This window comes from Aethalodelphis obliquidens, unplaced genomic scaffold, assembly GCF_003676395.1.
Source record: "Aethalodelphis obliquidens isolate GAN/ISIS:26980383/991018 unplaced genomic scaffold, ASM367639v1 scaffold43, whole genome shotgun sequence".
NCBI classification, from domain to species: Eukaryota; Metazoa; Chordata; class Mammalia; order Artiodactyla; family Delphinidae; genus Aethalodelphis; species Aethalodelphis obliquidens.
The window spans coordinates 16,513,832-16,537,756 of record NW_020837987.1 but is presented as its reverse complement, the minus strand read 5'-3'; the positions used below and the strand labels follow the sequence as shown (position 1 = coordinate 16,537,756).

General features: G+C 42.5%; 1 protein-coding gene across 10 annotated transcripts in view; it reads left to right on the top strand.

Moving 5' to 3' along the window:
- The first annotated feature begins 1,022 nt into the window (after nucleotides 1-1,022).
- The window catches only part of LOC113605711 (zinc finger protein 480-like), a 73,594-nt gene continuing 50,691 nt past the window's right edge, over nucleotides 1,023-23,925 (top strand). For 2 of the 10 annotated variants that reach the window (XR_003427308.1, XR_003427307.1), the window contains exons 1-3: nucleotides 1,034-1,483; nucleotides 15,241-15,331; nucleotides 20,100-20,223. Coding sequence is in view for 2 of the 10 variants with exons in the window: in XM_027079249.1 (XP_026935050.1) it covers nucleotides 1,422-1,483; nucleotides 15,241-15,331; nucleotides 20,100-20,223 (277 nt within the window). In the remaining 8 variants the exon portion in view is untranslated. Of the gene's footprint in view, nucleotides 1,489-15,240; nucleotides 15,332-15,464; nucleotides 15,693-20,099; nucleotides 20,224-23,925 lie in introns of all 10 variants that reach the window. The other 8 variants (XR_003427306.1, XM_027079248.1, XR_003427313.1 and 5 more) reach the window with 7 other exon arrangements.

Genomic DNA, 23,925 nt, shown 5'->3' with positions numbered 1-23,925 from the left:
AAAAAAAAAAAAAAAAAAAAAAAAAAGCACTAAAACCATTAACTAAGACAGCTGTTCCTCACCAATAGCAGTAACCTTCTTCCAATACGTGTGCTTGTATTGCACTGTATCTCTTCCCCAAAATCACATATATACTGGCCTTCACCCGTACCTCTTCTGAGCAGTCCTCAGAGCTCTCGGAGAGACTGTCTCCCAGGTTATGATCCTCAGATTGGCTTAAATAAAATATTCCATTTCTACCTTAGATTGACTATTGATTTTTTTTTTTTGTCGACAAATTTATACAGTTCATAAAAAACTTTTGCTCTTTTTTAAAGCAAAGATTAGGGACCTAAATTGTCACTGCTTAGCCCTCCACTCCTCACATCCAGGTCTTGTCCCCATCAGAGCCTCTGGAACTGAACACAGTTAAATTTGGCCTCCTGGGTGAATGGAGACTAGAAACAAAATGCTGTTCACAGAGTTTTAGTATTAAAGAGCCCATTCTACCCAGGGAGAGGTTTGTGTAATCCCTACAGAGATAACTCCAGTTGCTGTTTATTTAAACTGCTTAAATTAATTCTAACTGCAGGAAATGTTCCTGGCTCCAAACACCACCCCACATCAATCCCTCACTGAGATCCCAGTTCTCTCAGTTCAGGACGGGCGTTCAACCCTCTGGCAGAAATAGGTTCTGACTTAAACCGTTTTCAGCTTATTAAAAAGAAAATATCTTAATTTCCAAAATAAGTGGCCCACTCAACTGTAAGCTTTTACTGTAAAACTATTAAAGACAATAACTTAAACTAAGCTGGAAGCAATGCTACCTCACACGACACAAAGATCCTCAAGCATGTCTACACTTTGAAAAGAGCTTGGGAGGGAAACTAAGAGACGCGCAGACCACGCCCCTAGCCGGCACGCGCCCCTCCCTCTCGCAGTCGCTGCGCAGGCCTGGGCTCCTCACGCCCCGCCCCTTGTTGCTGGTGCTCCGCTCAGGTCCCGGCCGTAGCCCGGATGCGCACGCGCAGTTTCTTTCAGACTGGGAAGCGAATAGTGCGGAGCGAAGGTCACACTGGGAGCCGTGAGTTAACATTGTTTTTCTAGCTTAAACCTGCGCGTCGCAGTCCCTTCTCCGGACAGACACTGAAAATGAGCAGTTTCGAGGCAGGGGGAACTACCCCTCCCTCCCCATCACCAGCCCCGCAGCCCGGCGTTCCCTGAACGGGGCTCGGCTCCTTCCTCGCCCCGCCCCTCGAAGGATGGCGCCCAGGCCCCGCCCCCGGAAGCCCCGCCGGAGACTCTGCGCGCGCAGCTTATTATGGACCGGGAAGCGGACAGTGCGGACTGGAGCTTGCACTGCCCAGCGTGTTTCTCGTTTGTAGTGTAAATCTGTGCTGCGCGGTCCCGCTGACTCCACCCTCAGGGTCTTGGGAGTCACTATGGACCTTAACTCCCAGCAGCTGGCCCTCCGACCCGGTAAATCCAGACATCGCCGTTACAGGTCGGGTATGTTTTCCTTTGGGTTTGAAATCGTTCTGAGGCGGGTCCTGGTGCCCTTGGCTTTTCTACCTTCGGTCCAGGTAGACACCTCTATTCGTGACATTTTCCTGCTTTAAATCCTTTACTACCTCCGCCTTCCCCTATAAAGTCCTCTTCCGCGAGGTGGATTCGCGCCCCCCAGCCTCGCTCCTCGGCCCCTGGAGGGCAGCGCCGGCCGCCCCGCTCCCGGACAGGCCGCGTCCTCTCCCGGTTCTGGGGTTCTGCAGGGCCCGCCCCTCTCCTGAGGCCCCCCTCCCTCCCAGCGCCCCTGTCCTCGCGTCTCCTCAGGCCGGTCCTTCTGCTCCCCAGGCCTCCCCTTCCTAGTCAGCCCTTCCCCTCACCCCGTGTAGGGGGAGGTGACCTGGGCCAGCCGTGTGACACCACCTCCATTGGAAAATGGTCCTTTTCTGTGCGCGGGCATCTTATTCAGTCGCCATTACCGTAAATATGGGGGCGAGGGGAATCAGGAGAAGCTGAGACAGAGCGACTGAGAGAAATAGAAAAACTGAGAAGGAGAAAAGAATGGGGGAGAACCGATGGGATCATAGAGAGTGGCCGAGGACTTGTAAAGAGACGGAAAATGAAAGTGATTAAGCCTTGATTGTAGCAGGTGAATAAAATAGAGAAGTCAATTAAAAAGCCGGATCTCCAGGGATTGGAGAGCAACATAGAGAGAGGGGCTCTGGATCAGCGGTAGCGGGGGAGTAACAGTGATGAGGCCCTTCACACATGGAACTGGGGGAGAGAATAAAAGAGTTGGAACCTTGGCCTTCAGAGCAGCTTGGTGCTGGGAGAGAAAGAGGACTAGTGACTAGAAGAGCAGAGGAAGAGAGAGAGAGAGAGCGGGAAAGAAGCATCCCCACGGGGTGCTAGAGAGTTGGGAGGAAGGGAGTGTAACAGGGAGAGAAGTGAAACCACACACCTCAGATTGGGACTCGAACCCACTGTCTTTTAATTAACATCGCACACGTGGTCTCAAGACTTAATGAAGCTCAGGTTCTTTACATCTCAGCGTAGAAGGAATTCAGCGAGTGGCAAAGTGATAGGTAAGAAGTAGATTATTGAGAGAGATACACACTCCGTAGACGGAATGTAGGCCCTCAGAAGGCGGGAGGCCCTGGGATATGCACATTCCTTAGACAGAATGCAGTGCGTCTCAGAAGGTGAGAGCGGCCCCAGACTATGGCGTGGTTAGTTTTTAGGGGCTGAGTAATTTCATAGTCTAATGAGTGGGAGGATTATTCCAACTATTTCGAGGAGAGGCGGAGATTTCCAGGAATTGGGCAACTGCCCATTTCTGGGCCTTTTATATAGTTGGCCTTAGAACTGTCATGGCGCCTGTGGGTGTGTCATTTAGCTAATGCATTACAGTGAGCCTATAACGAGGCTGAGTCTACTGGAAGTCGGGCCTGATCGGTTATAACCAGTTTTTGTCGTGTTCTCAACAGCTGTGTCATTCTTCTAAAGGTTGCGCCCTGTCCCCTTCTGTCCTGTCTCAGAAAAGGTGTAACCGAGAGGGCAGAGAGGGAGGAGGGGTGGGGGAAGAAAGAAGCAGAAGTAATGGACATTGAGGGCAGTCTGGTTGGGCAGAAAGAGCAACAAGAGGGGAAACGGTTGCAGAGCAGGACAGGTGTGAGGGAAGAAATAGAGAGGAGGGAAGAAACAGGAGAGTGGAGGGGAACAAGAAGAGAGACAGAGAAAGAAATAGGGAGACAGAGAAACAGAATGAAATGGAAATACCTAGTGGTGCAGATGGAGGGGGAAACTGGATTCAGATGGGTGGTGAGTTGTTTGGATGTGGATGATTAAGTTGTGATAATACTGATTTGTGTCTTTAGAATCTAATGCATTTAAAATTTGTTTAAATTGAGGTTTCCCTGGTGGTCCAGTGGTTAAGACTCCGTGCTTCCACTGCGGGGGGCACAGGTTCGATCCCTGGCTGGGGAACTAAGATCCTGCATGTGGCATGGTGCGGCCAAAAAAAAAAAAAAATTTTTTTTTTGTTTAAATTTTGCAGATGAGGATGGGAATTGCAAAGGTGCTGTCTGCAAGGCTTGTGCATTTTGGAATTATTTGTATGCGAAGATAACATTTGCCCACCATGTTCAGCCAGGGGGCAGTGACTTGATTCACTCAGTTGTGAGTCACCCCCTTCCCTTTTCCTGATGTGGAGCAGAGGAGTAGGGAGAGGACAGGTGGGGCAAGAAATGATTGACTCTGTCACCGCATGGTACCTTTGTAAAAGAACAACTGGAAGTGTTGTTTTTGTGATGGATTTACGTTTTCTTTATCATTTCTTTACACAGCTTGGAATAAATTTTAGTATGTACAATTTGAACTTTCCTGTAAATAATTCTTAACTTCTGGAATAAGCTTTGGTGACCTTCTATAATCAACTCGTGTACTACTTTTCTAAATATGATATATTCTCAAGTTTTTTAAACTTTGACACCGGAATTTTTAGATTTATAAATAATTCACTGGCTTCCCTGGTGTCGCAGTTGTTAAGAATCCGCCTGCCAATGCAGGGGACATGGGTTCGATCCCCAGTCTGGGAAGATCCCACATGCCGCGGAGCAGCTAAGCCCCGTGCGCTACAACTACTAAGCCTGCGCTGTAGAGCCCGCGAGCCACAACTACTGAAGCCAGCATGCCTAGAACCTGTGCTCCGCAGCGAGAGAAGCCACCATGCTGAGAAGCCCTTGCTCGCCGCAACTAGAGAAAGCCCGCGCGCAGCAACAAAGACCCAACGCAGCCAAAAATAAATAAATAAATAAATTTTTTGAATTTCACAAAATGTTTCTTTTTAAAATGTTTCAGGCTTATTCGAGGCCTGCCTGCTTTCTCCTCATTAAGTTATATACAGGAAATGTTCTTTGGTAACTAGTAAATAATTTGACTATTTTGATAAGGACTTGGAAAGATGTCAGTGATCTTCTCTATTAAGTTAAAACTTAGTTTAACCAGTTAGCTTAATAATAATACATTGCCTTCCCTTTTATGTGATCTGTGAAAATCGTGAGCTGTGAGGTGACATGAAGATGTTTCCCTCAGGTCCCTCTTTTTTTTTTTTTTTTTTGTGGTACATGCGCCTCTCACTGTTGAGGCCTCTCCCATTGCAGAGCACAGGCTCCGGATTCGCAGGCTCAGTGGCCATGGCTCACGGGCCCAGCCGCTCCACGGCATGTGGGATCTTCCCGGACCGGGGCACGAACCCGCGTTCCCTACATCGGCAGGCGGACTCTCAACCACTGCGCCACCAGGGAAGCCCCCTCAGGTCCTTCTTAATTGTCACTGCAGTTGATGAAGGATGGGCTGGATTGACTTGGAATCTTCCAACAGAGCCCCTGTGTTCATGATGAAGAAGTTTGCTCAGAGCTTATTTCTAAGTTGACCCCTTGCTATGTTTTCCACAGCTATGTTTTTGCAATTCTGTATTTTTAAAGTATTTTACTCTGATTTTTCTGGAAAAGAAGAATTAAATTCTTGGTATCAGTGTGATCAGACCTTGAAAGAAGTTTCCTTTGCTCAGGAACATGAAAGATGGTCCCAGTGTTTTAAACGAGACAGGCGTTAGCAGAAATAGTCTGATAATCCCAGCATCCCTGGCGTATCTGATTCTGATGTTTCCTCTGCCTCTTCCAACTGTAATTGCTGCCTTTGATGTGCCTTGTAATTTTTCTCGTGATAGACATGATGCACTGGGTAAAAGCAGTTGCTGTAAATAGGCCTTTAGTAATGTGATGGTGGGGTGTGGGGGGACGGGAAGCGTTCAGAGTTCAATGAGTGGGTCTCAGTCTTTTAGTGAGCCTATAACTCTGCACTGTGAACTGCATATATAATTCTCATTCTCCCTTTTGTGGGACAGGATGACTAGTATGGTCTGCAGTTGGGTGTTTCCCTCCCAGCAAGTCAGTTAGGTTCAAAACCTCAGTAGGTAAGGCTATGGTTAAATAGTCTTACCTGTGGGCAGGCCTTTTTAAAAAGAACAGTATGCTCAGGTGTATTTCAAAATAGTTCCTTTTTCTCTGTCCCCGCTGGAAGCTCCAGAGTCTTTTTCTCCAGTATTTACTATGAGAACTTGGTTGAGCTCCTGCAGGTGAAACAGTTGCATGGAGAGACCCACCTATGACTGGGTCCCTTGGAGTTTTTACTTCTTGGACTTGTCTGCTCGGAACCTCCAGCAATTTGTTAATTACAGTTCAGGGTTTTTTTCTTGTTTTACTCTGGAACCAGGTTCTGGTGGAGTTTCAACTCATGAGTTTCCACTGCGGTAAGTTGTGATTCTTTTTGTCTGCCTCTCTGTCTCTCCAATTATCGGTTCAACTGAAAATTGTTGTTGGCTCTGTGACCTTACTTTTCTTAAAGTTGTTGATTTTTTGGTTCGTTCAGCCTTGTGGTTAGAACATAGTTGCAACTTCCAGTCTCCTTTCAAGCAGATTCAAGACACATGGGAAAATTTTAATTTTTTTATATATCTAGGACGTTTAATAGATTGCTTTGTATTTTGTCTTTAGTATGGAATATTTAGTATTTCAAGAGGTAAAAATAGGGGCTTCCCTGGTGGCACAGTGATTGAGAGTCCGTCTGCCGATGCAGGGGACACAGGTTCGTGCCCTGGTCCGGGAAGATCCCACATGCCGCGGAGCCTGCGCGTCTGAAGTCTGTGCTCAGCAACAGGAGAGGCCACAGTGGTGAGAGGCCCGCGTACCTCAAAAAAAAAAAAAAAAAGGTAAAGATGATAATGTGGTTTATCCTTGTTATAAAGGACTGAGGTTTCTCCATTAAAAACTTATATGTGCTTTCATATAAATTTTTCAGCCTATGTGAATTATATGTTGTATTTAAAATATTTTAAATAATATTTCATTTTACCAGACTTAAGGTTTTATTCATTAAGTATTTTCATGGACCTATTCTGAGCAGAAACTGTTACTAGTGCTGGTTAAAATACAGTTTGAAGACAAATTGGCATGTCTTCATGGAGTTGCCAGGGAGTTTTTTATTTAAATAATATTTTTTTATTTGTAAAATTTCCATTTTGTCCTTCTTATAAAATTTTGTATTTCTTTAAAATTTCTACCTTTTTAATTTTTTTCACGTATGTTTCTTTGCCACATAGAGCATGGTTTTATAATAGCTGCTTTTAAAATCTTTATCTGATAACTTTATCATCTGAGTCATCCCAGAATCACTGTCTTTCAGTTGCCTTTTCCCTTGAGAATGACTCCTATATTCCTCAGTTTTGGTATGTTAACTGTTGTTTTATTATTTCATGGGTGTTGTGAGTTGTGTAGACTCTGGGCTTTGCTATAATCCTCTGAAGAATGTTGATGGTTTGTTTCTGTAGGAGATCGAGTTTATTTTGTTCAGACTGCCAGTTGTGTTTAACCTTTTGTTGCAGTGGCTCAAGTCTCAGTTGTTTTCTCAAAACCTTGGTCATGCTGATTTGGCCTGTCTCCTTTGAACCTGTTAAGTTCAGGGATTAGGCTGAGGTTAGGCTGAGATTTTGCAAGTGGTTAAATGTCAGCTGAGTGCTCAAAATTGTTGCTATGCTGATTTGGGTTTGTGCAAAGCACGTGTGGTTCACATGTTAGGCTGGGAGTATTATGGGCTTCTGCACAGAAATGCTGGTGCCTCTTTTCAAGCTTCCTCTCCTCTAGGATTTTCTTCCCATACTCTGGTCTTACCAACTGACTTTGTTCCATCGTTCCCTGGCCAGAAATATCCAAATTTTCTGTCAGAGCTTTAGCCGCACGTGCTACGTGCCACTGTGCAAGTGGTGTCTACCCTTGGTGCAAAACCATGCGGCTGGGCTGCTTCTCCAACTGTTGGCTCATTCCCATCACCTCTCTGCTCTTGTTTACCTTCCAGAGTCCTCATAGTGTTTGTTTTCTTTTGTAATGTATCCAAATTTACTATTGTAATTAGTGAGGGGGATGGGTGCTAGGGGCTTTGATCTCATAGGCAGTATTTTATTAAATACATATTTCCCTTAACAGTGAGACATTAAAGGAGTTGCCACCCGCATTTTGAAAAGTAGTATGTTTGTAGCATTTCTGAAGGTGTCTGATGAGTCCCTGAACGGTATAGGCTTCTGAACCAGTGTTGGATTCAGCACTAAACTGAACCCACATGGTAATTAATTGGCACCAATTAGGTAAGCGTGCTTTATGGCTGCCCAGCTGCTTGGCAAGAAAATAAGATTGGGAAATCAACTTTCATCTTTGCTATTTAAAATCAGCCATATCCATTATTTTTGAATTTGAGCATCTGCCCTCTCTTCTGAAAATTGAACGAACACATCTGTCTTAGTAAGCTGGTAGATTTAAACAACAAAAAGGTTTCTGATAAACATTTAAAAACAAATCCTGTTGCTGCTACAGCTCTATCAGGTACTCACATGCAACTCACTTTTTTTTTTTTTTTTTTTTTTCGGTACGCGGGCCTCTCACTGCTGTGGCCTCTCCCGTTGCGGAGCACAGGCTCCGGACGCGCAGGCGCAGCGGCCATGGCTCACGGGCCCAGCCACTCCGCGGCATGTGGGATCTTCCCGGACCAGGGCACGAACCCGTGTCCCCTGCATCGGCAGGCGGACTCTCAACCACTGCGCCACCAGGGAAGCCCGCAACTCACTTTTAAACTGGAAAATAATTTCACTCAAATTATACACACTTTTATGCTTTAGTAGCTTGTTGCTAAGAGGGGACGAAAGATAATAGTTATCTATTAGTTGAGTGCTTAATCTTTATGTGGTAACTGCCATGGTCAAATCCAAATTAATGATTAGATTTCCAAAGAAAATGTTTTTATTTTCTTGCTGGTGGCAGTCAGTCTGGCATCCTATATATGAACCCTGTTGTTAAACATTTTGAACCAGGAAAATATTTTAAAACACACAGCAGTAGAACTTACTATTAATTGAATTATTCATATATATTCCCAAGATGAAGATGGGGAGAAAATCATGGCATCAATAAATACAGGATACAGTTCTATTTTAGTCATCCTCTGAAGATCATCCTGCAAGTCTGTAACAATTCTCTTATTAATTCTCTCTTTATTTGTATGTTATATCCCTTGTGTTAGGTAAGTGGATGTGTAATTGATTTTAATTTAATGTTATAACACCACATTGACTTCTCTATTTTTCTAATTCTGAGAACTTTATCTTTGTTATAGTTTCTTGAAGCTCATGGTCTGAAATTGAATACATTGTGTATAAAAGTTTTTATAATTGTTAGAATCAAAATGGCGTTTGCCATTTTATTACCTAGAATATAATGATGAAATAGCAAAATTGTTTTTCCTATGAAAATGACACTATTTTCATAAAAGAAACTTCAAAAATAGATTTAATAGTTACATATAAAAGCAAATTGAGAGTAAAATGTTTCTAACTTTTGACCTTTTGACGAATTCTTTTCTTCCAAAAATATCGCTGTTGATTATTTCATAAAGAAATTAAATAGTATTAAGAGGAAAGTATTTTCATGTAGAAAAATAACTAGGTCTCTAGGCTCCTGTATGAGGTTGCTAGGGCTGCTGCAACAAAGTTCCACAAACTGAGTCTCTCAAACAACAGAAATGTATTGCATTACAGTTGAGGAGACGGGAAATCGGAGATGAGGGTGTCAGCCTGGTTGGTCGCTTCTGAGGTCTGCGAGGGACACTCTGTTACTTGCCTCTCTCCTAGCTTCTGGTGGTTTCCTGACGGTCACTGTCATTCCTTGGCATAGTTGTTTTTCTGCCTAAGAAGATCTTCATCTTCACATGGCATTTTCCCTGTGTGTGTCTCTGTGTCCAAATTTCCTTTTCTTACAAGGATACCAGTCATATTGGATTAGCATACTCACTAATGACCTCATTTAAACTTGATCATCTCTGTGAAGACCTGTCTCCAATAAGGTCACATTCTGAGGTACTAGGAGTTTGGACTCCAGCATATCTTTTCTGAGGAGAAACAGTTCAACCCATAATAGCGTCCAGAATCAGGAAGTGACTGGAGCTGGAGATTTACTTATTAACCATTCCCTTGCTTTGGCATGTTTATGTAATTTCCAAGGATATAACAACCCACTTCTGTTTCTTCCTTTCTATTCAATTCCTGCCTGTTTTAGGGAGAAGAAATACACTGATGAAAATTTAATAAAGCAAATTATTTAATTCTGTAAGGGCTTATTTCAGTATAACAATAACTCACTCATTTTCTCTTTCATTCACATAAATATTTTTGAGTACTCTGGGAAAACAGACTTTCATTTTATTAGGAAGAATTCAGAGGGTTCTGCCCTCTTGTGGGTTGAGTGTCTCTGGACTTGTGCAAATTAAGAAGTTGTCTAAGCATTTAAAAAAAAAGCAAGCTGGAATTTTCTAATTGTTGCACTTCTCCAAAAAAATGTCCCTTTCATTATTGTGATTAAATAAATAAATAAATGGGACAGGTGATAAGGACAAACTGTGCCCACTGGCCCTTCAGGTGACCTTTTCAGAATTCAGTTCCACCTGGTCTGTTCTGTAAACTCAGACCTTCTCAGAAATGTCTCCCCTCTAGGCCTCAAGGAGATGAGATGAGATGACAGACTAGACCAGAAATTCTTGGTCTGAGCAACAGTGACCCCTGAAAAGATTGGCCAAGTTGGGTGTGTGTCCGTGTGTGGCGGTTCTTGGAAAGAGTGTGCAGTTGTAATTAGAATTTTTTAAATGGGTCCCAGCCCTCCCAGGATGAAAAACAAAAGTGTTAGGATGGAGGCCGGAAGCTAGGCTCCGAGTCAGAGAGCCCATAGTCAGTCACCCTTCTCTGCATTAAGTGTAAACCTAAAGGGAGTTTATGTCGGTCCTGGCACTCAGACCTCCAATGGCCTCCATTTGTCTTCAGGACAAAATCCCGACTCCTCCCTGTGGCTGCTCAGCCCTGTGTCATCAGGGCCCTGCCAGTGTCCCCAGCCTCATCCTGGGAGCTTTTCTCATGGTTCACTGTGCCCCAGTCATACTCACCTGTTCTCTGTTTCCAAACACCAACACCTTTTCTGTGTCAGATCTTAGTTCCTGTTCTTACCTTTGGCCTTGAAGTCACCATGGCTCAGGCCCCTTGTGCTCCTTCAGGTCTAGGCTCAGGGAGGTCTCCCCATCCCCTGCTGACAATCTCCGTCAGGTTACCCAGGTTTTACTGCCTCTGTATCAATTGTCATCAACAGAAACGCCCTTCTCCATTGATTATTTTGAGTCTTTCCCGTTTTCCCTCCATTGAAGTGCACACAGCGTTCCTCTTTTTCCCAGGATGACTGCAGTACATCACTTTGAGAATGTGTTTAGATGCTAGGACTGTGGGTTGGGCTGAGTAATCCTCAGGGCAGACCAAGGGACTTGGACAAGTGATGATGATGGTTTGCATATTTGTTCTGGAAATTTGAACTTTTTAAAAAAAAATTATTTTCCATCATGGTTTATCATAGGATATTGAGTACAGTTCCCTGTGCTATACAGTAGGACCTTATTGTTTATCCATTCTATATATAAAAGCTTACCTCTGCTAACCCCAACCTCCCACTCCATCCCTCCGCTAATCCCCTCCACCTTGGCAACTGCAAGTCTGTTCTCTATGTCCATGAGTCTGCTTCTGTTTTTGTAGATAGGTTCATTTGTGTCATGTTTTAGATTCCACATATAAGTGATATCATATGGTATTTATCTTTGTCTTTCTGATTTACTTCACTTTGTATGATAATGTCTAGTTGCAACCATGTTGCTGCAGATGGCATTATTGTGTTCTTTTTTATGGCTGAGTAGTATTCCATTGTATATATGTACCACATCTTCTTTATCCATTCATCTGTCGGTGGACATTTAGGTTGTTTCCATGTCTTGGCTATAGTGAATAGTGCTGCTGTGAACATAGAGGTGCACGTATCTTTTTGAATTATAGTTTTGTCTGGATATATGCCCAGGGTTGAGATTGCTGGATCATATGGTAATTCTTTTTGGAAATTTCAACTTTAATTATCCGCTGTGGCTGCTTATTACTCAAAATAAGAACAAAACGATTTAGAGAACCCTAGTAAGCACTTTAGACTGGTACCCGCAGGCAGTGTGCTGAGGTGTCCTCACGTGTAGTCCGCTGTGTCATTGATCCACTATAGTTCTCAGGCCTTCCAGGCTCTAAACATCCAGGGACCAGTTGCCACCTTGACAAGAGGTTTTTGCCTTCCAGCAGTTCATCTGTTCAGAGTCGGGGATACCGATTTCACTGTGTTAAAGGCAGGCAGAAAGTCAGGAACGTAAGGGGGCGTGAAGGAGGCCCCTCGTAGAGAGCTAGGGTATCTTGCAGTTAGCTGTGCGTGGGGAGATCAGGACACAGTGAGACCTGGGGACCCTCTCTCTTGGAGACTTCCTCACTGAACTCAGTAGCCTTTGTAACTGGACTCCATATCATCCCCAGTTGCTGGCAAGTTTTCCCAGGAGGGCCAACTTCTTGATATTCATACAGAATACCTAGCGTCCTTTGGGTGGCAGCATTCCTACTGTGATGTCTGTGCCCAGAAGCCTCTGTGTCTTTTAGCCCTATTTGCTCAGCCGTGCCCTTAGGAGAGGTAGTAAAATGGGGGAAGTGGAGGGGTCTGCAGGAGGGATATGGCAGCAGGTGTGGTCAAACAGAAGAGCCCAGTGCATGCTGCGTGCTCCTGTTCTTTGTGGGATCAGTGGGTGTGCGGAATGTTGGGAAGGCATGTCTCAGTTCTGGCTGGAGCATCTGCAAGTGGGTTTATGGGTGGTTGTGGGCTGCATGGAATGGTTTGGGGTGCCCTGGTGTCAACTCAGGTTGCCTGGGACACGTGCTGAAACAGCTTTGCATGTACTAGTTTTAATTGGGTAAGTCATGATCACAGCTGAGGAGGAATGTAAGGCGTGGAAATAGGCAGAGGGAAATAAATATCGTGCAGTGATGGTAGAACCCAGGCCTGAGCTGAGCCCACAGGGAGCTGTGGGTGCAGGAGGATGGGTGCCTTAGTCCCGAGGTGCTGGATCTAGAGGGTGCCCCCCAGCATCCGCTCCACACGCTGACTTTTGTTGGGATTTTTGGAGGGCAAGCGTCATCATCATGCAACCCATGGAGTAATATAGGGAAAGTCTCAGAAATCATTTTCTGGGTTACTTTTGGTATTTTTGAGTATTTTGGGTTGCAAGTGAAGAAACTTTTAGATGTACTTTGAAAGATACAAAAGAGAAGTTGGAGTGTTTCCTTGGAAGATGTATGTTCTCATTGAGGCATGTGCATCGTTGGAGACATCTTGCTTTTATTATTAGATTTGGAGATGACATTGTTTGGGCTAGGGGCACTGTGAATTAAAGTATTAGTGTCCTGGGACTTCCCTGGTTCCAAGGCACAGTGGTTCAGAATCCGCCTGCCAATGCAGGGGACACAGGTCGAGCCCTGGTCCAGGAAGATCCCACGTGCTGCAGAGCAACTAAGCCCGTGCGCCACAACTACTGCGCCTGAGTGCCACAACTACTGAAGCCCGCGCACCTAGAGCCCGTGCTCCACAACAAGAGAAGCCACCGCAATGAGAAGCCTGTGCATCGCAGTAAAGAGTAGCCCCCGGGGCTTCCCTGGTGGCGCAGTGGTTGAGAATCTGCCTGCCGATGCAGGGGGACACGGGTTCGTGCCCCGGTCCAGGAAGATCCCACCTGCCGCGGAGCGGCTGGGCCCGTGAGCCATGGCCGCTGAGCCTGCGCGTCTGGAGCCTGTGCTCCGCAACGGGAAAGGCCACAACAGTGAGAGGCCCGTCTACCACAAAAAACAAACAAACAAAAAACCCCGCTCTCTGCAACTAGAGAAAGCCTGCGGGCAGCAACGAAGACCCAACACAGCCAAAAATAAATTAATTAATTTAAAAAAATAATGCTTTATATTAAAATATAGTGTCTTGGGTCTAGAGGGTCCTTAGGTGTCTTCATATATATTATTCCAGCATGAATGCACGAGTTATTAGAGGTTGCAATGTTTTCTGGTATTTTATAGCAGGATAGGAGGGGGATATTATCAGGTACATGGAGAGTGTGTTGGACCTCATGAGAATTTTAAGTTTGAGTCCAGAAGGGAAATTATGAGTACTAAGCTTCAAATGGCAGAAGGTTTTCGTTAGGGAGGTCTTGTTATGTATGGGTCTATGGGCACAACTTAACAGGAGACAAAGTCCTGTGATGTAGGGAAAGATTTTTCCAAGAATCAGAGGGCAGGAACACCACAGTGATGTGCAGTCCAGAGGCTCATCCTTGGGAAGCTGTATGAGACTTTCTTGTTGCCAGGCCAGTGCTGGTTACTCTATTATCCTCTCCCTTTCTGTCCCAAAACATGCAGACACACACGCACGCACGCACAATACAGAGAACAGGGAACCCTTGTGCACTGATGGTGGGAATGTAAATGGTACGACTATCATGGAAAACGATGTGGAGGTTCCTCAGTAAATTAAAAACAGAACAGGCACACAATCTATCAGAGACTGTTCCGGCTCGATAGCTAATGAAACGAAACTGCTGTTCTGAGGGAAATACCTGCACTCCTGTGGGCAGCACTGCATCATTCGCCACAGCCAGGGTGTGGAAAGCACCGAAATGTCTGTCCACGAAAGAATGGATAAGGAAAGTGTGTGTGTGCGTGTGTACGCACAGATGTTATTCAGCCATAGAAATGAAGGATTTTGCCATTTATTACAAAATAAATGAACCTAGAGAACACGCTAGGTGAAATAAGCCTCACAGAGAAAGATATTCTTTGTGGAAACTAGAATTGTCAAGCTCATAGAAACAGAAGAGCAAGGTGGTTTTGTTACCAGGAGCTGGGTGGTGGGGAAAATGGGGAGATGTTGGTCGTAGGGTACAAACTTGTAGGTATAAAATGAATAAGTTCTGGGGATCTAATATACATCACGCTGACTATAGTTATCCATACTGTGTTTCTATATACTTGAAATTTGCTGAGGGAGTATCACTTAAGTGTTCTCACTACGCAGACACAAAACGGTAATTGTGAGTTGATGGAAGTGTGAATTACTTGATTGTGATAATTATTTCACAGTGTATACATCTGTCAAATAATCACATTGTACACCTTATATGTGCACCATTTTTATTCGTCAGTTACACCTCTATTAAGCTGGAAAAGGAAAAGAAGGTGTGTTGGGCTTTCCTCTGAGTGGTGCTTAACCCAGGCTTCCCATTAGATCAGTGAGGCATTTTGCATATACATGTTTTGTGCCCCCTGACCAAAGATTCCCCTTTAAATAGCTGCGGTGAGGCCCAGCCTCAGTAATATTTAACGTCCAGATGACTCTAATCTGGATCCGTCACTGAGCATCGTGACTCTGGGTCCCCCTGTTCCTGAGGGCTGAGATCTGGGCTGAGGGTGAGGGCTCTGCTCTGCGTGGGGATGGATCAGGGCTGGTCTGTGACCTGCAGGGGATCGTCGGGTCCCACTGAGGTGCCCGCTGCTGCTGGGTACGTGAGGGCCTCACCAGGAGGGGAGCTTGATCTGAAGAAAGGGTGGGGAAACTCCTGTGTAGGTCTCTGTGTGGGAGTTACTGTCCTGAGCCCCTCCTGGGACAGTGGGCAGCAGAGGACCGTCTGTTCCACATGCTGAGGGCTTCCCTGTGTGTGTGGTGGTGACTCAGGAAGGGGGTGTGTTGATTCCAAGCATTAAACAGCCTGTTTTCAACTTTCAAGGTCAACCTCTAAAGACTCAACGTTGTCTGAGGAAGAAGCCCTGAAGAGGAGGAAGAGGAAAGAAAAGGAGTCAGAAATGGCTCTTTCTCAGGTAAAGTCATATTCTCAGTTGTTTCTTCTGTCTGTCCTTCCTGAAATGCCCTTCTTTGGACACGCTAATCTCTGACTCTGAAGTATCCTGCCTGACACCTGTACGTTCATACTCACCCGGGTCTTTCCCTCAGGGCCTGTCATCTCCACTTAGATCCTATCTCCCCATGACTCAGTGACCTGGAACTTGTGAGGAGTCCCCACTGGGCAGGGATTCACATCCATGGATTGGAGACGTGGTGTCAGTGCTACTGGGCAGCAAGGATTTCTTAGGGCGCCATCAGGATGCACTGTCTGCTCTCTGTAAACCGGGATAAAGAAGCTGCACATGGAAGTGATGGGATTAATATGCACAATACCTGGTAAGTGCTAGAAAAGAGACCAGTAAGTAGAAATTTGCTCTGACTTTTTCTAATGCAGTTGAATTTAAATGAGTGAGTCACTGACTTCAAAATCTTCATGATTGAGAATGGAATGGAAAGTTCAGGAACATCAGTGATAGAGGGTGTTTTATTCCATCACTGATTTTAGAAATTCTTTAAATCACTTCCATCACCTCCGTTCTTTAGAGGTTTTCTTTTCACTGTGTTGATTGCCTCCTCTGACACAAAGAAGTTTCTGCGTTTGATGCAGGTAAGGTTCCAGTTTCATTCTTTTGCTGGTAGATACCTGGTTTCCCAGCACCATTTGTTAGACTGTCCTTTCCCCTTATTGTAGTCTTTGTACCCTTGTCAATACATTTTAAGGGACTTCCCTGGTGGCACAGTGGTTAAGAATCCACCTGCCAATACAGGGGACACAGGTTCGAGCCCTGGTCCAGGAAGATCCCACATGCTGCGGAGCAACTAAGCCTGTGCGCCACAATTAATGGGCCTGCACTCTAGAGCCTGCGAGCCACAGTTGCTGAGCCTGTGTGCCACAATTACTGAGCCTGTGTGCCTAGAGCCCGTGCTCCGCAACAAGAGAAGCCACCACAATGAGAAGCCCGTGCACCGCAACGAAGAGTAGCCCCTGCTTCCCACACCTAGAGAAAGCCCGTGTGCAACAAAGACCCAACACAGCCAAAAATAAATAAATTATATATATATATATATATTTAAATACACTTTACATATATTCCAAGAATTATTTCTGAGTTAATCTGTTCCATTGGTTTTAAGTATCTGTGTTTATGCCAATACCACACCATCTTTTTTTTTTTTTTTGGTCAAGCCTCGCTGCTTGTAGGATCTTAGTTCCCCGACCAGGGATGGAACCCAGGCCCTCCGCAGTGAGAGTGAGTCCTAACCACTGAACCGCCAGATGAGTCCCAATACCACACCATTCTTGATTACTTTGTTTGTACTATGTTTTGAAATCTAAAGAAGGGTGGCCTCCATCTTCTTTTTCAAGAATATTTTGGCTATTTGGGGGTCCCTTGAGATTCCGTATCAGTTTTACCATGTTTTCTTCTATCTCTGCAAAAATTGCCATTGGAATTTTGATAGGGATTCCACTGAATCTATAAAACATTTAGGATTTTCTGGGTATTTTAAGTCTTCCAGTCCATGAGTATAGGATGTCTTTCTATTTATTTGTATCATCTTAGATTTCTTTTAGCAACATTTAGTAGTTTTCAGTGTGCAAGTCTTTTACCTCCTTGGCTAATCTGTTCCTAAGTATTTAATTCTTTTTGATGCTATAGAAATAGGATTGTTTTCTAATTTTCATTTGACTTTGTGCATTGTGTATAGAAGTACAACTGATTTTTGCATGTTGTCATATCCTGCAACTTTTCTAAAATTGTTTTTTGATGTAGCAGTTTTCTTGTGGAATCTTTACAGTTTTACAGTTTTATAAACCATCATCTACTAAAAAAGATAATTTTACTTTTTTGATTTTTTTTTCTTTTTTTTTTTGGTCTAATTACTCTGGCTAAGGCTTTCAGTACTTTTTTGGACAGTAGCGCAGAGAGTGCATCCTTGACTCCTTCCTGATCTGAGAGGGAAGGCTTTCACTCTTTCACCATTGAGCATGTGTTGATCACTGTGTTCTTTTCATATATGGCATTTCTTATGTTGAGATAGTTTACTGTTCCTAGTTTGTTGAGGTTTTTATCCTGAAAGGTTGTTGAATTTTGTCAAATGCTTTTTTCTGCAGTTGAGATGATCATGGGTTGATTTATTCTGTTAATGTGGTGCACTGCATTAATTGATTTCTGTATGTTGAATCATCCTTGCCTTATAAATTCCACTTGGTCATGATGTAAAATTGTTTTAATTTGCTGTGAATTTGGTTTGCTAGTATTTTGTTAATGATATTCTTATCAGTGTTCATCGGGGATATTAGTTTGTAGTTTTCCTTCCTTCTTGTGTTTTTCTCTGAGTTTGGTATCAGAATCATGCCAGCTCCATAGAACAAGTTTGCCAGTGTTCCTTCTTCAACTCTTCAGAAGATCTTTATTAGGATATGAGGTAATTCTTCCGTAAATATTTGGTAAAATTCTGCAGTTAAGCCATCTGATCCTAGGTTTTTCTTTGAAGTTTTTGATTACTGCTTGAATCTCTTCAGTTATATTTCTGTTCAGACTTTTTCTCAGTGATTAGGGCTTAGTAGGTTATATGTTTCTGAGAATTTTCCTCTATCTTCTATATTATGTAATTTTTTGGCCTATTATTGTATATCGTACTCACTTATAATCCTGTAAAAAATTTCTGTGACATCAGTTGCAATCTCTCCCCTCTTATATCTGTTTTTAGTTATTTGAATCTTGTTTTTTTCATAGTGTAGCTAAAAGTTTGTAAATTTTGTCAAAACACCAACTCTTTTTTTTTATTTTTTTTTTTATTTTTTTAACATCTTTATTGGGGTATAATTGCTTTACAATGGTGTGTTAGTTTCTGCTTTATAACAAAGTGAATCAGTCATACATAAACATATGTTCCCATATGTCTTCCCTGTTGCGTCTCCCTCCCTCCCACCCTCCCCATCCCACCCCTCCAGGCTGTCACAAAGCACCGAGCCAATATCCCTGTGCCATGCAGCTGCTTCCCACTAGCTATCTACCTTACTGCGTTTGTCAGTGTGTATATGCCCATGACTCTCTCTCGCCCTGTCACAGCTCACCCTTCCCCCTCCCCATAACCTCAAGTCCGTTCTCTAAGAGGTCTGCGTCTTTATTCCTGCTTTACCCCTAGGTTCTTCATGACATTTTTTTCTTAAATTCCATATATATGCAAAACACCAGCTCTTGGTTTGTTAGTTTATATATTTCTATTTTCTATTTCATTTATCTGTGGTCTCATCTTTCTGATTTACCTCTTCTTCTAAATTTGGGTTTAGTTTTTTTCTTCTTTTTCTGTTTCCTTTAGGTGTAAAAATAGATTTCTGATTTGAGATCTTTTCTTTATTATAAGCATTTTTCAGTGTAGCTTTCACTGTATCTTATAAATTTTGGTATGTTTTATTTTTATTTTCTTCCAGATATTTTAAAAATTCCTTTGTGATTTCTTCTTTGGCCCATTGGTTTTTGGCATTTTTCCCCACATTTTTGGTGTTTTTTTTCCCCCGTCTGCTTATTTGTATTTTCATTTAATTGTGGTTAGATAAGATACTTTTATGACCTCAGTCTTCTTAAATTTAAGATTTAGTTTGTGCCCCAACATGTGGTCTGTTATGGAGAATGTCCCATGGATAGTTGGGAAGAATGTCTTTTCTGCTGTTGTTGGGTGGTTGTGATGTGTACGTGTCTGTTACGTCCAGTCAGTCTGTAGTGTTATTGATGTCCTCTGTTTCCTTATTGATCTTCTGTATGGTTCCGTCCATAAATAAAACTGGGGTCTTATAATGTCATACTATTACTGTGCTGCTGTCTATTTCTCTCTTCATTTCTGTTAATTTTTACTTCACGTCTTTGGGAGCTCTGTTAGATGTGTGTGTGTGTGTGTATTTATAATTGTTGAATTTTCTTATTGAATCGACCATTTTTAATTATATAATATCCTTTGTCCCTTGTGTCAGTTTTTGTTTTTAGTTTGTCTCACATTATGTAGCCACCTTTACTCTCTGTAGGATAGAATATCTTCTTCCATCCTTTTAGCCTATACGTGTCCTTAGATTTGTGAATTGTAGCAGTTCCAATTCTTTGACGCTCTTTAGCTTCAATTCCAGATCCCAGCCACCTGAGTTCAGCTGTTTGCTGTGTCATTTCTTATCTGTTGACCTGAGTCGAGTTTCTCAGAGTGTCTCTGACCGTTTCCTCCTCTGTACGATGGGAACACATCTTTCTCTAATGAGCTATTCTGTTGATAACAAGTTAATACATGTGACATTTAGAGTACTGCTTCTCATATAGGAAGTACTCAGACCCTTTTAGTCATTGCGATTGTTATTGATCATAATTTAAGATTCTGACCTTTCTTTAAATCCACTCTGGACTTTGTCATCTCTGAAAACACCACTCATAATGTAGCTCATCTAGGTATTGAATATCTCAGTGTGTAGAACATAATATCTGTATAGACAGTCTGGTGTTCAGTTTTATTTGTGTGTATTCCATGTATTGTCGACAAACATGAAAAAATCCACATTGTTTGGAAGATATCATACTCTCTTACATAAAACATAAGATGTTAAAATTAGAGACACATAATTTGCTCCAAATACCTTTACATAGCTTTGCCATTTACATATTTCAACCAGATTGATTGTTACACCTGTCTCCCCTTCTCACGTTGTGTAAAAATAAGGACTCTCCTCATGGCCCCTTGGTGAAATGTGTTTCATTTCAGGCACCGTTGACCTTCAAGGATGTGGCCGTAGGATTCACTCAGGAGTGGGAACGCCTGGACCCTGCTCAGAGGGCCTTGTATAGGGACGTGATGGAGGAGACCTCCAGGAACCTGCTCTCTGTGGGTGAGGATAACTTCCCTCCCTCTAGAAGTTGGGATCTGCTCTTGGATATCTTTGCATTTTTCCTGTGTGCCTCTTGGGAGCCCCTGTTTTGCTTGACTGATCTGAAATCCCTGTTGACTTGGACGTGAAATGCTTCAGGATGTGCAGTGTCAGTAGTTTAAACTGTCCTTTTCTTCAGGTGATCTGCCCATTTCATGATACGTCGAGGGTTGTTCCAGAGCTTGAGTATTTATAAAGCACAATGGGAAACTTTTAAAATACCCAATTTCCTGTGTTTTCTATCCCTGTGCTTTAGATTCAGTAGTTCTAGGAAGAGAGCTAGGTGTCTGCGTATTACACTGTTCCCTCTGCGTTCAAAAGGAGGCGGTGGATGAATTTGTGAAATGTTTTTGCAGACCCACCTGTAATGTCTTTACTATCCAGCTGAACAAAGAGCTGGGATTCTGGAAGAGCCACAGCACTTCACATTTCTTATTTCTAATAAGCAGGAATTTCTTTTTCTGATCTGAGTATTATCTCCATCTTGAAGCAAGAGAATGAGCCCTGGACTGTCAAGAGTGACATGAAAGTATCAGTAAACCTAACGAGTGGGAAAGTAGCAAAAGTGTGAACACAGGTCAGATGTCAGAAGGGCATTGGGAAACTCTCCCATTGTTGGGAGAGTTCTCTGGGAAAACAAAAGTTTATTTCTTGTGAACTTTCAGAGGAAATTTTTCTCTGCAACTTATCACTCTGTGCTTCAACCTGTGAAATTTACCCCCTCACCTTCCAGTGGTGCTGCAGCTGCAACGAAGATAAAGTCAGTCTTTATATCTTGATCCACAGCACTTTGTTACATGCCTTCTGTGAACTCGGTCTTTCTTGACTTTAAGAAGCATGAGGCGGGCTGTTTTAAAGGGGTCTCTTGCCCCTTCATCTCTCCTTCGGGTCTTGATTCCACTGGATGCTCAGTTCTTAGTCCGTAGAGATAAGAGCTGATGCCTCCAGAGTCCAAGCCTTGAACCTATGTCAGTTTAATCCCAATTTGATGTTCTGAGAAGATGTAATCAACAGATAGTAACAGATAGTGAACACTGGCTGTACATTAATTCCGTCTGGACCTCATAACCTACATGGAGCTGTCTGAAGCCCTGTCTGCTTAGTTAGATTTCCCAGCCATTTCTTCCATCCTGCTTTTGCCGCATACTTCAGTGATGCGAGTGGCGGCCAGGTTGACTGAACCTTACGTAATTGTTACTTAGGAAAACGGTAAGGACCATGGACAGACATCCTCTCTTTGATCCCCAGTCCTACAAGAGGAGCATATGTGAACCTTTTCAGGCTCTTAGCTTGGCGTCTGTGGGTAGAGAACATGGTCCCATCTCAAGATCCTATCATATCTGACCCCCGTATCTTATAGTTTTTTCTCTCTTGGAGTGCTCTTCCTAGTTGGGTAATGTAGACACTTCCTGATTTCATATGTTCTTTAAGTTTGCTTGATTTGACTCTAAAACTTGCTTCTGAAATAGATATTCCTAGGGTCTGAAATTTTGTCCAGTTTTTTTACTGTGATAATCCACTTTTAGTTAGTGGACAACTTCTGGTGGACTCTGTGGAGTGGGTTTATTGGCAACAGAAAGTTTTTGTGGAGAGTACTTTCCCTCATATGTTGCAGTATTCTCTAGCTGCATACAAAACCACCACTTGAAGCTGCTTACTGGAGTGGACAGCATGTTCTACAATGTGAGGTAGAAAGTATCATGAGAGCCTAACTGATAAGTCTTTCCAGGTTTTTATTCTGGTTGAGGAGTGTCACAGAAGCATGTCTCAAGGGCACTGTGACAATGTTGCTTGCACATACTAATGACCATCCTTTATGAACTTCAGTAAATGGTATAGGAATTTCTCCTAGGAATAACATTGCCCAGGTTCTCATCCTCATATCTGTGAGGCTGTTGACTAAACTGTTGTTCACGCTACATATTTTGTCACCTGTGTGTGCCTTTATTCATTCTACCTCAACACCTAATTTTGAAGCATGTTAATAAAAGCTTATGAATTGGTGTGATACCTTCAATGATAAGCTATAGTTCATTTTGTTCAAGGCACTGCTACTTTCATTTTGTACATTTCTGTGCATTATGTATGGTTTTGATGTTTATTTAGTCATCAGCTCTGTATTTTTTATGATATTAGTGTTGAAGATTGAATTGGGGAAAGGCCCCCTGCCGTGGTGGAACTGGTGATCAGACCCTTTTAGAGGTCTTTATATATTCTCAATTTTTACTTATACTCAGTTATATCATTTGCAAATATTTTCTCCCATTTCATAGTGTCTTTTCACTTGATTGAGTGTGCTTTGATGAACAAGTTTAGGATTTTGATGTAGTCCAGTTTATCTGTTTTTACTTTGTGGCCTGTGCTCTTGGTGTTATGTCCAATTAATCATTGCTGAATCCAGTGTCAACAAGTTTTTCCCTGTATTTACTTATAGGACTTTTATACGTTCAGGTCTTATGTTAGGTCTTTGATCCATTAGTTTTTGTATATTGTGTAAGATAATGGTCCTACTGCATTCTTTGCATATGGATATTTAGTTTCCTCAACATCTTTTTGTTAATTCACTCTACAAATTATTTATTTGTTCATTTGCTTGTTTATTTTATTGAATTATACTTGATTTACAATATTGTGTTAGTTTCAGGCGTTCAGCAAAGTGACTCAGTTTTATATTTATATATATACAGATACATACATATACACACACACTTTTTCAGGTTATTTTCCATTATAGGTTTTTATGAGATATTGAATATACTTCCCTGTGCTATATGGTAAATCTTTGTTTTTTATCTATTTTATATATTGTAGTATATATATGTTTTTTATCTATTTTATATATAGTAGTATATATATGTTGAACTATCCTTGTGTATCTGTTAATCTTATACTCCTAATTTATCCTTCCCCCTCTTTCCTGTTTGGTATCCATAAGTTTGTTTTCTATATTTGTGAGTCTGTTTGTTTTGTAAATAAGTTCATTTGTATCATTTTTTAGATTCACATATAAGTAATATCATATAATGTTTGTCTTTGTCTGACTTACTTCATTTAGTATGATAATCCCTAGGTCCATCCATGTTTCTGCAAATGGCAATATTTCATTCTTTTTTATGGCTGAGTAATATTCCACCATATCCATTCATCTGTCAGTGGACATGTACATTGCTTCCATGTCTTGGCTGTTGTAAATATCGCTGCTATGAACATTGGCATGCATGTATCCTTTTTGAATTAGAGTTTTCATCTTTTCCAGATATATTCCCAGGGGTGGGATTTCAGGATCATGTGGTAACTCTATTTTTAGTTTTTTAAGGAACCTCCATACTGGTTTCCATAGTAGCTGCATTAACTTACATTCCCATCAACAGTGTAGGAGCATTCCCTTTTCTCCACACCCCCTCCAGCATTTGTTACTTGTAGAATTTTTAATGATGGTCATTATGACCAGTGTGAGGTGGTACCTCATTGTAGGTTTGATTTGCATTTCTCTAGTAATTAGTGATTCTGAGCATCTTTTCATGTGCCTATTGGCCATTTGTATGTCTTCAGAGAAATGTCTGTTTAGGTCTTCTACCCAACTTTATTTTTTATTTTTTTTTCTGTGGTATGCAGGCCTCTCACTGTTGTGGCCTCTCCTGTTGCAGAGCACAGGCTCCAGAT